Source organism: Delphinus delphis, chromosome 6 (assembly GCF_949987515.2).
Source record: "Delphinus delphis chromosome 6, mDelDel1.2, whole genome shotgun sequence".
NCBI classification, from domain to species: Eukaryota; Metazoa; Chordata; class Mammalia; order Artiodactyla; family Delphinidae; genus Delphinus; species Delphinus delphis.
In genome coordinates this window covers 80,177,987-80,194,131 of record NC_082688.1, presented here as the reverse complement: position 1 = coordinate 80,194,131, position 16,145 = coordinate 80,177,987, and the positions used below count along the sequence as shown (strand labels likewise).

Sequence of the window (16,145 nt, the reverse complement as noted above, 5' to 3'; positions counted from 1 at the left end):
CCCCTTAGAAAATTTGAGGGATGAACTTCAATAGGCACAAATCTGGTTACAAGCCCACTCCCATAGTGGAAAAGTAAAGGTAGGGCTACTCTAATTGGTATTTTTCCAATAATCACACATTTGGAATTGGGGAGGCAGTTCTCTAAATGAAAGAGAATGCTGTTCTGAAAAGACTAAGCAATAAACCATTACAGAGAGGCAGGGGCCAATAGGCAGCTTTTTAAGCCCTGCTGGAGATGTCAGGGAACCAGGACTTTATGCAAGAAGGGAAAGCAGGTCATTTCTTTGCAAAGGCTATGGGAAGGATGTCCAAGCCAAAGAGAGTTGAAAAGAGAAAAGGAGGGGCTGGATTTGAGAAACACAAAGGGGTTAAAAGCAGGGTTTAATGATTAATTGAATGTGTAGGATGAGGCAAAATGTAGGCATCAAGGACAACTCAAGAGCTTTCTGTTTTGCATGATGGAGGATAATGGTTCCATTAGCTGAGGCAGGGAAAACAGGAGGTTAGGTCTGGGGGAAAGATAATGGTTGTCTTGGCTATTTGAATGTGAAGTGTTTGTGGGCTTCTGGAACATCCAGATTACTCTTAGGCAACGAGTGGATATAAACAGTATTCTGAAACTCAGGGTCAAGACCAGGGATACAAGTATAGACTTAGAAGTCAGCAGTTAAAGCCATGAGAATAGCTGAGATTATTAAATATAAGTGAGCAGAGAAAGAAGTACTGTGGATAAAGGCTGGACTCCTGAGGAACACCAACATTACAGGGTTGGAGAGATGAGAATTTCAGAAAGGAATCTTGGAGGGAATAGTCAGAAGAATAGAAGAACCACGGGATACCATCACAAAAGCCAAGGGAAGAGAGACTGGTAGAATGACTGTTCCCTGGTATCCAGTGTACTAAAGTGGTCTAGCTGGAGCACTAAATATCACCCACTAAAACTGGCAATATATGGGTCACTGATTTAACACTGGCAAGACAAGAAATAAGGCAGGAACGTTGGTTGAGTGTGAAGCTCAGGGTAATGAGCTTAATTTGGATGTTAGATTTTAGGTAGTGGTGGGGCATTTAATTTGGAATACCCAGAACTGAAAAAAAGAATAAGGAAAGAGGTCTGGGCTAGTTACAGTTATTTTGAGGCATTAGTTCATAGGTAATAGTTAAAATCATGGGTGTGAGTTATCTCAAGGAAAGTATGAAGGGTAAGAAGTTATCCCAGATTGGAACTATAATGGAAGAAATATTAAAAGGGCTGAGTGAGAACTTGTAAGGAAGCCAAGGAAGGTTTCAAGAAGGTAATGATGAATAGTGTAATATTTGCTCCACTGGAAGTCTTCTTCAAGGGTGAGGTTAGTGGGGATGGGAGAGGGTTACATCCATGTCTCATCCTCACCTATAATTAGACAGTGAAGTTTTGAAGACAGGAGCTGTGATTGTTCTTGGTATCCCCTGGGTTGGTATAGAGACTCTACAGGGCTGGTGTTCAATAAATGTTTATTGATCTGCTGACACATGAAAGGCTGGTGCATGTGACACTGTGAGGCAGCCAGTGAGGCTGGCAGAGGGAGGATGGATCATTAAAGACCCTGAAATCTAGCAGGAATTTGGACTTGCTGTAGCACTCCAGGCACTTCCCAAGAAGGGAATAAAGCCCACTTTTTTTTTTTTTTTTTGCCGAGCTGCGCAGCTTGCAGGACCTTAGTTCCCCGACCAGGGATTGAACCCGAGACCATGGCAGTGAAAGTGCCGAGTGCTAACCACTGGACTGCCAGAGAACTCCCAACCCGATTTTTTTTTTTTTTTTTTTGTGGTACTTGGGCCTCTCACCGTTGTGGCCTCTCCCGTTGCAGAGCATAGGCTCCGGACGCGCAGGCTCAGCGGCCATGGCTCACAGGCCCAGCCGCTCCGCGGCATGTGGGATCTTCCCGGACCAGGGCACGAACCCGTGTCCCCTGCATCGGCAGGCGGACTCTCAACCACTGCGCCACCAGGGAAGCCCAACCCCTGATTTTTAATTGTTAATAACCCCTCATATGAGACGTGGCAGTTAACAAAGTACTCAAGACAATCAATTATTCCTCACAAAAGCTTGTGAGAGAAGCATGATTTTACTAGTAAGGAAATAAAAATTTAGAGGTGTGAGTGGGCTACTTAGTAGTTATTAGATGCAGACCCAGGGCCCAAGCCTGGATTGCTCCTTGCTCTTTCCACTATACCACAATGCTGCCAGCTAAATTCGATTTCTGTAGTGGAGTTTTTAGGCTGAGTTGACATTAAAATTATATTAAATTTGGTTTCTGTAGTGGAAGTTTCAGGCTGAGGTAATACTATTAAAATTATATCCTTTTGAAAAATATTTATTGAGTATAAATAAATGTCCTATACATTAAATATCAAGAAATATTCATTATTGATTACAAGTCCACTGTAATACTGAATGAACCACAGAATCAAAATAGCCACCCATGATACAGTAGTGATAATTCCATTCCAATATTGGACACAGTAATGATTTACTCACAAGACACAACAAAACTCACCAAAAAAGGCCATCACTTTAACCAACCTATAATACCACAAGAGAAAATGGTTTTGAATCATAATATGGACAGTCCCACTAATCTTGTCTTTGTCATCAATTTATCGGGTCAATTTGAGATTGTGGAGATATGCTGTCATAGAACTTAAAGATTCCCATTTCCTTGGTTTTATCTCAAAATTATTATTAAGGAATGAAGTTATACATACCCAATGCTAACTTTAAGTAAGTTAGTCTTTCATAAGAGAAAAGGAATAAAAATCTAGTATGAAGAAAGCTTCCTTCAAGCAATAAGTCTCTTAACGGAAAAAAAATGAAAGCAATGTAGTTAACTTTTCTTCCAAAGAAAGGAAAGAAACCTAAATCTGTTATGGCAAACTTGGAAAGATAAATATTTCCTAGTCCCAGAATATGTGTTTATTTTACATGATGTACTTGAATGATGCAAGTCTACGAAGCAGGGATCTGTGGCAATCCGAATTCATCCACCAAGACTCCATCCTGTGAAAAGGAAGAAATGTTTAGTGCCACTATTTTCCAACTGATAAAAAAAGAAAAAGATTACAAATGTTTAGTAGTCAAAACTCATTTCTAAGTGTTTAGTCAATGAAAAAAATCCCACTGATGAGAACAAGCTGTTTTATGAAAGGTAAAGGGGGAAGTGATAAACCAGGAAAAGAAGTGGAAGAGATCAAAAGGGATGACTCCTTGCAGAGTAAGGGAAGAGTACAGAAAGAAAGAGAAACCTAAGAGTAAACCTAGAAAGGGGAAAAGGGGACTGGGAATGTCCAGGAGTGAAGGCAGAGGAGAGAGTGCTTGTCTCCAGATTCCCACTTTCACTCTGATCCCAAAGTGAACCAATACCTTTTGTAGCCTCATCAATCCTTTTATTTATTTATCTTTAAAAGTTTATTTATTTAATTTATTTAGTTTTGGCTGCATTGGGTCTTTGTTGCTGCATGCAGGCTTTTCTCTAGTTGCGGAGAGTGGGGGCTACTCTTCGTTGCGGTGCGTGGGCTTCTCATTGTAGTGGCTTTTCTTGTTATGGAGCATGGGCTCTAGGCACACGGGCTTCAGTAGTTGTGGCTCGTGGGCTCCAGAGCACAGGCTCAGTAGTTGTGGCGCACGGGCTTAGCTGTTCCGCAGCATGTGGGATCTTCCCGGACCAGGGCTCAAACCTGTGTCCCCTGCATTGGCAGGCGGATTCCTAACCACTGTACCACCAGGGAAGCCCGCCTCATCAATCCTTGAAAGAGCGGTGCCCTGGGACAGGCAGTCACTTCCATATCACACTTTACTACAAACTTATAGGCACTGACACCACTATCAATTCAGAAACCATACCTCAACAGCACATTCAAGTCAGGAATCTGTGACCTTCTAAAAGTGGAAATAACACACATCCCTCAGGGACCTGTTACCAAGGATGTGAAAAGATGGGCTATGGTAGTGTTAATAAAAATGATTTTAGGTATGCTGAGAAAAAGCAACCTATGCACCTGGTGCCTTGAAGTGGTGAGGGTGGCCTGTGTAGTAGAGAAAGGTAAGACGACCCCAGGCTCAAGTAAGCGGGGGGGAGGGGTAAGGTAGGGGAACACACACATTCGTCAAAACCATTTACAAGGGGGACTTCCCTGGTGGCACGGTGGTTAGGACTCCTCAGTCCCAATGCAAGGGGCTTAGGTTTGATCCCTGGTCTGGGAACTAGATCCCACATGCATGCTGCAACTAAGAGTTTGCATGCCACAACTAAGGAGCTGGCGAGCCGCAACTAAGGAGCCCACTTGTTGTAACCAAGACCCAATGCAACCAAATAAATAAATATTAAAAAAAAAATTCAGTTATAAGGGACCTGAGAAATTACCTACTTTCCCACCTTTTTGTTCCCCACATTGCACAGGTAGGAAAAACATGAGGTTCAGAAAGAAGATATGAACTTCTATTTTGCTCAAAGTCACACAGTGAATAAAGGCAGAGCTGAGACTGGCTCCCACTCTAGGATTCTGTCAACTATACTGTGCACCTCGATGTGCACGTTGGGAGTAGGTAAACACCAGGACTGTAAATGGCCAGTGGCAATAGAAAAAATGACATGTGATACCAGAATCTCAGATGGGGTAAACAGGATTTTATAAGCAGCAAAATTGTATCTATTTATAATGACAAGCATGTAGATTTGAACAGGGCTTTAAGTTCGCAAAGTCCTTTTACATACAAGATCTAATTTGATCTACATAACAATTATGTGAGATAGTTACAGTTATCTGCATTTTATAGATGCAAGGAACAGAAAAGTTCAAAACAGTTAAGTGATTTGCCAAGGTCTCACAGTTAGTGGTGTCAATCTCAGGCTTACACCCATATATCCTGATTCTTTTTCCTTGTTGAAGTAGAATCTTTCTACATTGTTTTATACTTAAATTATGAATCCCTAGTTCAAAAAAAAAATCCACCCTATTATTGATCATCGTGTCTGGAGTGGACCTTTATTTTATGCTGCCACCCCGCATGGTTCATGCATATGTTGCTGCTGCTTTCCCAGGAAATGTCTAAAACCCAATAGCACCCAGTCCAAGCTCACAAAAGTGATTATGTATACTATACAAATTGTCATTGAATAAAACCATCCCTGGGCCTCAGTGACACTATTTATGTAGCCTATCCACAATCCAATGTGGGAAAACTGGGCTTTCAAGGGTTCCCAAAATAATGACAGTCTTTCCTTGTTCTTACTTAAGAATACCTTTTAGATTCCCAGACCATTTTGCATAGAAAATAAAACAGAAAAAGCTTTCACCTTATTCTTTGTGTCAGTGGGAACACCTTCTGGAATTGCAGGTGCAGATGCTGCTTCATCCAAATAAGAACTGTCTTCATCAGCCAGAAGCTCATCGCCCAGGGCATCCAACTCTGAGATTGAAATAGTCAATATTTCAATAAAATGTAAGCAAGAAAACTGGCAGCTAATGTTAAGAAAGTTGGCCAAATTATTTGCAATAAGATGAAAATTTAAGAAACAAAGAGAAGGGATTATTAATTTCTATTTTCAAAATAAAAGATGGCCATTGTAAGAAATTTTCAAGGGAACTGGTGTGGTAAAAATCCATGAAAAATTAAAATAAAACAAACAAACAAAACCATTCCCCACAGGTTTATAAGGCCCAGTCTTCATGAGAAGACTCTATAGTTATCGGTTGGCCAATTCAAATTAGAAAATCCTGATGATAACAAATGTAAAAAATCCTCTCCCATTTATTGATGAACTTGAAAGCAGGCAGTGAAAGGAGGCATGAGATTGTTGTATAGTGAGTGACCATTGCGCGAGATCAGGCTTTAAAAATAAGTCTATGGCAAAGTGAGTTGGAAGTGACCGGGGAAATGGCAACAGCAGGTAGAGACTCATCAGAGGAAACTTAAGATGAGAAATAAGAAAACAAAGAAATAAAGAGGGGAAAAAAGGTTCTAGGCAAAACAGAACATGGAGAGAAAGAAGTAGTAATGGGACAGGGGAATCATGCAACAGAAAATCCAGTGTGGGGTGGTCCTGCCATCTACCCAGTTGCTCATGCTAGAAATTGACAAACACCTCTGACACCTCCCTCTCTCTCCACACCCAATCAATCATTAGGTCTTGTCCATTCAACCTCCTAAAATTTCTTCAATATGTCCACTTATCTCTGTTTTTGCTACCACCACCATAGTCTCAGCCACCACAATTTCTTAAATGGACTACAGGAATAGTTTCTAAACAACTCTCTGTGAGGCCACTTAACAACCCCTTCCATTTTGTCTTGCTACCCTCTGCTCATCCTTCAGGTGCAATGCCTGTCACTGACTCCCAAATAGGTTAGATTCACTGGCTATGTGCTCCTATGGTACCCCATACTTCTCCTTCCCAACAGTTTGTGCTCTTATAATTAATGAATTACTTGAAACAAGCAGTTTCTTACCCCTGCTAGAGGAGAAGCTTCATAAATGCAGGGATTGTGTTTGTTTTCTTCAAGGCTGAATCCCCAGCATCTAATACAGTGCCTGGCATATAGCAGATGCACACTAAGTATTTGCCAACTACTGTTTCTTGATCTGCTTCACTGTTCTGAGGGAGAGGACTCCAGCAGGAAAATAAAGAGAAAAAAAAATCAAAAGGAAAATGGCAGGGAATGGCAGTGTTTGGATACCAAGCACCAGGTCAGCAGAGGACTTTGCCTAGACATTCTTTCAGAGCTTGTCCATCCCAGAGTTGGTGGGGTATGCAAATCTGATATGGCTGCCTCTCAAGCTCTTTGCCCAGAGACTATACCATAAACTCTCAGGGAACTATTGCAGAAATTTTCTTTAACATTTGGGAGAAAAGGTCCCAGGCAGTCGCTCCTCTCAGATGCTAAAACTACATATACAGTGCTTTTCCTATAACTTACCTGCTTCTAGGTCATCTTCATCTAATTCTGGGGTGCCGTAACTACGACTCAGTGCTTCTTGGATTTCATTTGCATCTTCCATCATATCCTCTAGCTGGTCTTGTAGATCCTACAAAAATATATGACAGGATTTTTATTCATTTCTTACCATTTTTCTCTAACTACCACTTGTCCCTATTCTCTCTCCTGAATCTCAGAAACAAGCAATGGCCCACATAATCTTCCTATTTTGGGTGGTAAAATGTAAACTTCAAAATAAAGAATAGAATTGGTAATCTTGCATTTGAATTTAAGGTGCTTCACGGAAATCCAAACTTCTACTGTAAGAATACATGCCCAATCAGCTCTCTCATTACAGAAAGTTTCCTTGAAACATCAAATCAAGCAACAGTTACACTATCAAAATTTTTCTAGTTAATAGAGAAGAGGTAATTGAGACAAGCAAATTACTCTTCTTGAGTCAGCCAAAAACTGACTACGCTGTACAGGGAAAGGAAGCAGTAGCGGAAACAACTGGGTAGTACAAAAGAGTTGTTCTGGGCCCACCCCGGATGGGGAAACAGAAATGTAATCAGGATAGGCTTGATACCTGAGACCAGGCTGGTGAAAAAAACTGATTGAGGGCATAAATCTTCTGGGAATTATCTATTTGTACTTAACTAGGAGACTATTACAAGACCAGAAAGAATGTAAAACCAAGCTGAGAAGTACTATAGCATAATAAAGGGCAGTTAGTATAATGGTTAGAAGAGCAGATTCTGGAGCCAGACATATCTAAGCTAAAATTTGGCCATTACTCAATGAAAAGTAATGTCTCTTAGCCTTTATTTCCTCATCTGTAAGATTGGATTATTAATAGTCATTCTTCATAGGGTTATAATAAGGATTTATTGCAATAATATATGTCATAATATGTGTCAAACACTAAGCACTTAATACTATATATCTTCTACTCTGTTAAGGATGTACAAAACAATATGTTTTTCATATACTGAAAATTCCACATAGAGGGGAATGGACTAGTGTTGATAACACAGAGGGTCCTAATTAGCACGACTTATCCTTCAGGATTTCTAGAGCAATGCAAAACACTTAAAAACTCCTTCCTGGCCCCCAGATTAGGTTTGTTTTTCCATATAAAGGATATAAAATAAAGCGGAGAAAAACATTTCTTTAAAAAGAAAATGCTTTGCTTTTCTGCATTTCCAAGGGCCAAACTATTGTACATATGTAACAGTCTGCTATACAGAGAAGCACTGGCTGAAACAATACTTAAAATAGAGTGAAAATAACATAAACTAATCAAGTTGAACTTATATTATGCTTTTACGTGTCAAGACAAGTCTGCCAAAATCATTTATGGATAGGATTCCTAGCAATAGACTCTAGGATAGACACAGAAAAGAAAAAAATCATCACAAAGAATTAGCAGGTTCAGTTCTGGAAAAACAAACAAAATCAATACAAAACAAATATAAGCACTACACTTGATGTGCAGAAACTGGGAAACAAAAAAGACAGAAACAGGGGAACATACATACATAGAGGAAAATTTTCTGAATGAGTACTATAAAACAGTGAAAATGTTTTACAAGTAAAGGATTTTAGGAAAACAAATGGAATTCAAAATACCTAGACCAGCCAAAGACACATACCCATACACATCAAAAAAGTTACAACGAAAGGGGCTTTCCACCTGTCATGCAAGCAAATCTATGAGGTGACAGGAGAAGGATAATTAGATGGGGAGAGAGCCAGACAACCATAGGTCAAAGACGAAGAAACATACAAAAAACCGCAAAGATCAAAATTTCTATTTTGTTCATTAAATAGCACTAATTAAAACACAAGGAACCCGAAAAGCAGAAAATAAAATTCAGTTTCATTTTATTTTATTATCAAATAATAATATACAAATAAGACACGCATAGTCAGAACATTTTTCTCAGTGAAATCTCCTGGAAGATATCACTAAGCCTAAATTCTTGTAAGCAGAGACTGGTGTGGAGGATTAGAAAGAGGGTCCTGAGAAGTATAAGGAGGGGTGCTGGAAAAGAGCAAGATGGGAGGAATGCTTTCATTTACTAAAGACCAGAACTACCCTACCAGAGAATATGTCTGCAGAAGCCGTAAAATGCTAGGGACATAGTAAATATTCCACCAACAAATAATGCTCCAATTGGGCAGAACTGTTTTATCTCCATGAATGGCCTCTAGTTCATTTGTTCATCAATCATTAGATACTTTCTAAGCACCAACTATGGACAGGCATTGTTTGGGGCACTGGGGATACAACAGTGAACAAAACTGAGTCCATGCCCTCTTAGAAAGAGACATTCTACTCCGGGGGTTAGAACTATCACATACGCAGAAAGGAAGGCTTTTCCTCAGGCCAGTCACTACTCCTTCTGCTAACCCTGTTTGCCATCTGCGCTGTTCAACTGAGAGAGGCAAGAGGGGCCAAACTCTTAGGGCTCAGTGCCCCAGCCAAAACATGATCTCAAAAAGAAATGCTAATTTTAAGGACCTAATGACATTATTATTAAAAATCTAGGGACTTCCATGGTGGGCCAGTGGGTAAGACTCTGTGCTCCCAGTGCAGGGGGCCACGGTTCGATCCCTGGTCAGGGAACTAGATCCCATCTGCCGCAACTAAGAGTCCGCATGCTGCAACTAAGAGTTCGCATGCACAACTAAGAAGCCCGTATGCAACAACTAAGAAGCCCGAATGCCACAGTGAAGATCCTGCGTGCCGCAACTAAGACCCAGTGCAGCCAAAAAAAAAAAAAAAAACAACTAAAGAAATGGGGGTAGGGGATCAAGAGGCACAAACTACTACGTATAAAATACATAAGCTACAAGGATATATTGTACAACAAGGAATACAGTCAATATTTTATAATAATTATAAATGGAATATAACCTTTAAAAAAAAGATGACTCAAGTTCTGGGGATCTAAAGTACATCATGGTGGCTGTATTTAACAATATTTGCAAGTTGCTAGGAAAGTAAACCTTAAATATTCTCACCACAAAAAAATAGTAATTATGTGAGGTTATGAAGGTGTTAACTAACTTTATAGTGGTAACCACTTCACTATATATATATATGTATCAAATCATCATGTTGTATACCTTCAACTTATACAATGTTATATGTCAAGTGTATCTCAATAAAACTGGGAGAAAAAAATATAAAGAGAATTACTAGAAGAGGGAACCAATTCTACACCAGGAACTGTGCTAAGCACTTTATGTATATGTCCTCATTTTACACTCGGGACAATCCTGCGAGATGAGCAGCAACATCACTACTTTACAATTGAGGCAACTGACTAAAAGTCATTAAGTGAGTTAGAAGTAAAAGGAAACTGGGTGCTTATTCACTGGGTGCTTATTATGTGCCAGGCATTGTGCGTTTAGATACACCAGCTCATTTATTTCATTCTAATTATAATTGTATGTGGTATTAGGATCCTTAGGTTAACAATGAGGAAAGTGAGACCTTTGGAACCCTTTCCCAAAGTTACTCTATTAGTAAATGGCAGAACCCAAGATTCAATCCCTCTCCTGTGCTCTTCCCATCACATACACAATCATTTTGATTCTTTCAGAAACAAGTGTATATTCTTGGAGAATCCAGTACACATCTCACCTCAATCTGGTCGATTTTCACTTGCTTGTATGCTTTCTTCATTTCCTTTACACCCAGTTTCATAGCATCAACCTAAAAAAAGGAAAGAAAAAACACCATGTCTTAAGAAGCCGTGTTGGTTAAACTGTCTTTTAAAAACCATGGGAAAAGAGCACAGAGTACAAAAATAAAATAAAATAAAACAAAAATAAAATAAGGGCTTCCCTCGTGGCGCAGTGGTTGAGAATCTGCCTGCTAATGCAGGGTACACGGGTTCGAGCCCTGGTCTGGGAAGATCCCACATGCTGCGGAGCAACTGGGCCCGTGAGCCACAACTACCGAGCCTGCGCGTCTGGAGCCTGTGCTCCGCAACAAGAGAGGCCGCGACAGTGAGAGGCCCGTGCACCACGATGAAGAGTGGCCCTCACTCACCGCAACTGGAGAAAGCCCTTGCACAGAAACGAGGACCCAACACAGCCAAAAATAAATAAATAAATAAATAAAATTTTAAAAAGATAAAATAAAATAAAACCATGGCAACGGTGTTTTGAGAGTACCGTGGTCTTGGTGTCCTTCAATGACTGGATGGTGTAATTGGCTTGTTCCATGTTAAATGACTGTTGGGCAAGATTGTCCCGCTGCTGCTCATACCTTTTTAGAGTCAATTGAGAAGGATAAATGTGAGCCAGATAGAAATCCTCATGAAGAAAGTATCTCTAACACAAAATAAGAGAATTTTCTTAAAAACAATAACAACAAATGTTAAAAAATTAAATATACAGAAAAATTGGGAAAAACAATTTAATCAATCTAACACAAACATCATTTGATGTCCCTCCAGTCTTTTTCCTTTGTATATATTTTAGTTACAACACTATTTTCCACTTAACATTATTATTATTACTGCTGCTTTCTACGTTGCTAAGAAGTCTTAATACATGTTTTTATAATGTTTTAGATTATTTCCTACGCTAAATTCCCAGAAATGGAATTCTTGGGGGAAAGGGCAAGACTGTTTTTAAGGCTCTTCATACATATAGTGAAACTGTTTTTCCAGTAGACTGAACTCCTTGAGGACAGGTATGTTATTTTATTAATCTCGTATCCACAAATAGGTAATCTATCCAAACTAATATAATGCCTGACACTCCATGTTTTTTTAAAATAAAGCTTTATATCAACTTATAATACTGCCTCAAAGACTTATATCCCTATAGCCCTTATACAGTATTTCGAAACCATCTAACCATCCAACCAGAAGAAAAATGGTCAACGATGCAGGCAAATGGTGGTGGAACATTATTACCCCGTTAAAAAGTATGTTTGCAAAGAATATTTAGAAGGACAAAAATACTCATGATATAACATTAAGTGGAAAAGGATAACCTATATACATGCCATTTGTTATCTTCTAAAAATTATATGCACACATACCATGTATGCACAAGCAGAGAAAGAAACTGTAAAAATAGCATTTTAAAGGTGGTTATTTCTGCTAGTAGGAATCTAGGTAGATTTCCTTTTCTTCTACTCATGTTTATGTACTTGCCAAGTTTCTACAATGAATAATATCCTTTTATTAAAAAAAAAAGTTACCTAAAAATTGCAATGCTACCAATTAGAGAGGTAACAGTTTTATCACACTCTCTCACCACTCTAGGCATCATAATTTATTTTTCCAATTCTGTCTAATCTAAAAGGAGTAAGATGGTGTCTGATGTCTTATAAAAAGTTAGTTTATGAATAGGAATAGAGGTATCAACAATTTTTCTGGTTCTTTATTAGCTGATTACATCTGACCTCTATAAACCCTGCAGAGGCTCTCAACAGCTCACAAGGGTAAGTACCAAAGATACTCTTGGGCTTCTGCTCAAACACTGGGACACAGTCACCTAAAACAAATTAAGGACCGTTAAATCTTCTGATGGGAGGGAACAAATATTCAAGATTCCCAATTTTACAGACAAACAAAAATTTAAAAGGCACACTCTAATTAAATAAATGGGACAATCAAACTCTATAGATCTGGGCAGTCCAATACAGAAGCCACTAGCCACACATGGCTACTTAAATTGTTAAAATTAAATAAAATTAAAACTTGAGTTCCTTAGTCACATTAGCTACATTTCAAGTGCTCAATAGCCACACATGGCTAATAGCTACTGTACTGAAGAGCAGAGATACAAAACACCTCCCATCAAAGCAAAAAGTTCTATTTAAATGGACAGTGCTGCAACAGATGTTGCTGAACATGCAGGGGGAGAAAAACCCAGCTAACTGTATGTGTAAATGAAATTTGCAATTAACTCAAGAATACTTATAAAGTGGTATGAAAACCTAAAGGAATGGAAGACCATTTCCCTTTTGGTTAAACCTGCTAGAGGAAAGGAGGTTATGCTTATAACTTACATCCGCTTTTGCTTTAAAACCCGCAAGGCTTTCTGCTTGACCATATTCTAGGGAGAAAAACAGATTTTAATGAAAAGAAGTAGAAAATATACATACGGTAAAAAAAAAAATCTCCTATATCCCCACATACCTCTACTTCCTCTCATCTTCAAAGTAGTAGACACAGTGACTCCTGGATTGTTCACCTCCCAAGCAGGCTTTAAGCCCCAGCTTGTCTCAGTCTTGGCAACCCACATCTCAGTGTACTGAAGTACATTTCCTTTTCCTAGTGCATATTATCTCTACTCCCAGCCCCAAGAGGGCCGATTTTGTATATCTAGGTGCCTTAGGGAGATTCCCAATTTGGACAGTCTGCTATCCACTCAAACTCAGCATGCTCAAACTCCTCAGCCTGCTCTTACCTTGGAAATGACTAATAATGGCCCCGCCAGTCTCTCACTTCTCTAGGTTGAAAACTGTTACACCAACCTTACCTTTCCTCTCTCTATTGTGTCTTCATGCACTGCTATCTTAGATTTTCAAAACTCACTTTTTTTTTTTTTTTTTTTTGCGGTACGCGGGCCTGTCACTGCTGTGGCCTCTCCCGTTGCGGAGCACAGGCTCCGGGCGCGCAGGCTCAGCAGCCATGGCTCACGGGCCCAGCCGCTCTGCGGCATGTGGGATCCTCCCAGACCGGGTCACGAACCCGTGTCCCCTGCATCTGCAGGCGGACTCTCAACCACTGTGCCACCAGGGAAGCCCCAGAACTCACTTTTAAATTGATTCCTCTCATGTCATTCTCATGACTACCACCGTGGTTTAGGCTTTCATCTCAAGTCTAGGTGGGCATTCCTGCCTCTGTTCGCTCTTCATGCCAAGCCATCTAACTAAGATGGCAGAGAAAATCCTCCTGTCACTTCCATTTCTATACTGTTTCATAAATCATTTTATTTGTCTCCTCCAATGAAGAAGGAAAAGCAGGTATTACTACTTCACAGATGATAATAATACCTAACATTTACTGAATGTGTCTATGTACTAGACACAGTGCTATGTAGGTCACATGAATTACCTCATTTAATCTCACACTTTAAAGTAGATATCATCCCCATTTTATAAATGGGCAAACTGAGGTTCAGTGATGCTAAGTAACTTGCTCTAGCTTGAATGTCTAATAAGTTACAGGGATGGGAAAAAAGAAGACAGTTCTACATTCACAGTCCATGCACTTAAATATACAACTCTATGTTTCTACCTAACAGAAGAGAAAAATAAAAAATTAACTGACTTTATAAAGGTCACAGCTAGTAGGTAGTGATGATATTATTAATAGAACACTGGTACTTTTTTCCCAATATGCCACTCCTTAACCAGTCTATTATACTTACCTAACCTGACTAGCCTGGCAACTCATTATTCCTGAGCAGGCCCAGCTCTCCAGGTAGAATATAGCACCTTCTCAGTAGAATATGCTAATTCCCATGTACATTCTTCTGGACATGTAACCAGCATCTTCTCGCCACCAGGTCAAATCCTAGCCTTCCTCTCATATATGGCTGCAAACTCTCCTCCCTGAAGAATACACCCTCACGTATGTTTTCTTATTAGACTGTGAGCATCTCTTCTGTATCTCTCACCAGCCCTTACCACCAGGCCCTACTTCCACAGGTGCTCAAGTTAGGCTGTCACAGTACCTTCTTCAGGTGCTGCCTACCTTACCTTTGCAGGACCCTCTCTCATCTTCTTGATCTGATCCTTATACTTCACTAGTTCAGCATCCAGCCGAGAAATCTTCTTGTCAATAGATTCTGCCCTGCTGTCCACCTTGAGGGGAAAAACATCAAAGGCAGTAGTAGTTATTGCAATACATTTACATGAAAAGTGGCAGGAGAGGAATGAATATAGAGGAAGAAAGGACAAATAAAGAAGAGGGACTTCCCTGGTGGCGCAGTGGTTAAGATTCTGCCTGACAATACAGGGATCACAGGTTCAATCCCTGGTCTGGGAAGATCCCACATGCCACGGAGCAACTAAGCCCATGCGCCACAACTACTGAGCCTGCATGCCACAACTGCTGAAGCCCGTGCACCTAGAGCCAGTGCTCTGCAACAAGAGAAGCCACCGAAATGAGAAGCCTGCGCGTGGCAATGAAGAGTAGTCCCCGCTCGCTGCAACTAGAGAAAGCCCACGTGCAGCAACGAAGACCCAATGCAGCCCAAAATAAATAAATAAAATTAATTAATTTTTTTAAAAAAAGAAGAGCATATGGTGAAAGGTGGAAAACAGTGATTCCTAACTGTTGGTGGTGGGGAGATTCTCAGCCAGAAACACTGGAGAGCTTTTATAAACTATACTCCACCCCCTAAATTCTAATATTCCAGGGTCGCTCTCAAGTGTGCTTGAGCAGAAAAAGAATTTGAGAATCACTGGGCTTAGTTGAGATTCCCCTAGAATCAGAGGCTTGTCAGGCTGAGGGCTCAAGCAGGAGGTGTGTGAAATGGGTTAGTGCCCAGTGGACCCCGGCTAGGGCTTAGATCTAATGCTATTCGCTTGGATAGAAGGTGGTAGCTTAATGTCAGGGGTCAGAGTTCTGAAGTTTTGTTACTGAGATCCAGGATTGGGGTACAGATATGTTGAACTAGAATATCAAGCCGAGGGTCCTGACGTGAGAGAGGGATGAGGGATGGAAGAGGAGTTAGGGGTCAGGCTGGACGAGGTGGGAAAGCTGTGTGGGCCTATGGCTGGTAGGAGTGAGGAGGTAAGGAAACAGCGAGTGGACGCGGCACGGGCACCAGAAGGGGTGGGGCGCAAGAAGGGCGAGACAGTGATGGGTTAGGGGTCCCTGGTTTGTGGAGTCAGCAATGACTTGGGTAACAGGAAAGAAAGTGGGGTGGAGAGAGCTGAGATGCAATAGGTCCGGGACCCAGGAGTAGGCGCCGAAGCCGGGGGTGGGTGGGGTTGGGGGTGTCAGGGTCCCTGAGCCTAGTTATGCGTGTCTAAGTGCCCACCGTGCCAATGCAGTCAGTCAAGCTGGGAGGCGGAGCCTTGGGTTTCGCTTTCCCGAAGAATCGGTTCATCTTGAGCGGCCGCGAAGACAACCCAAACACTGGAGCAAAACCAGAAACGGAAGCAGAATCACCTCCGCCTCCGCCTTGACTTCCGGCC

The 16,145-nt window shown here is 40.7% G+C and overlaps 1 protein-coding gene across 1 annotated transcript; it reads right to left on the bottom strand.

The window, feature by feature from the left end:
- Positions 1-2,306: 2,306 nt before the first annotated feature.
- On the bottom strand, positions 2,307-16,143 carry CHMP5 (charged multivesicular body protein 5). Its single transcript, XM_060014891.1, has 8 exons — positions 15,989-16,143; positions 14,700-14,804; positions 13,002-13,048; positions 11,150-11,243; positions 10,614-10,685; positions 6,959-7,067; positions 5,338-5,450; positions 2,307-3,041 (listed from the first exon to the last, which is right to left on the bottom strand). The coding sequence occupies exons 1-8, from the start codon at positions 16,055-16,057 to the stop codon at positions 2,991-2,993; spliced, it is 660 nt and encodes a 219-aa protein (XP_059870874.1). The 5' UTR covers positions 16,058-16,143; the 3' UTR covers positions 2,307-2,990.
- Positions 16,144-16,145: the final 2 nt, after the last annotated feature.

What these genes read in the sequence shown, in the direction of transcription:
- CHMP5 (XM_060014891.1), bottom strand. Translation starts at nt 16,057, where the DNA reads ATGAACCGATTCTTCGGGAAAGCGAAACCCAAGGCTCCGCCTCCCAGC. An exon ending in TGAAGATGACCTAGAAGCAG is followed by an intron (nt 5,451 to 6,958) that starts GTAAGTTATAGG and finishes TTTCAATCTCAG; the next exon opens with AGTTGGATGCCCTGGGCGAT. An exon ending in CCACTGACACAAAGAATAAG is followed by an intron (nt 3,042 to 5,337) that starts GTGAAAGCTTTT and finishes TCCTTTTCACAG; the next exon opens with GATGGAGTCTTGGTGGATGA.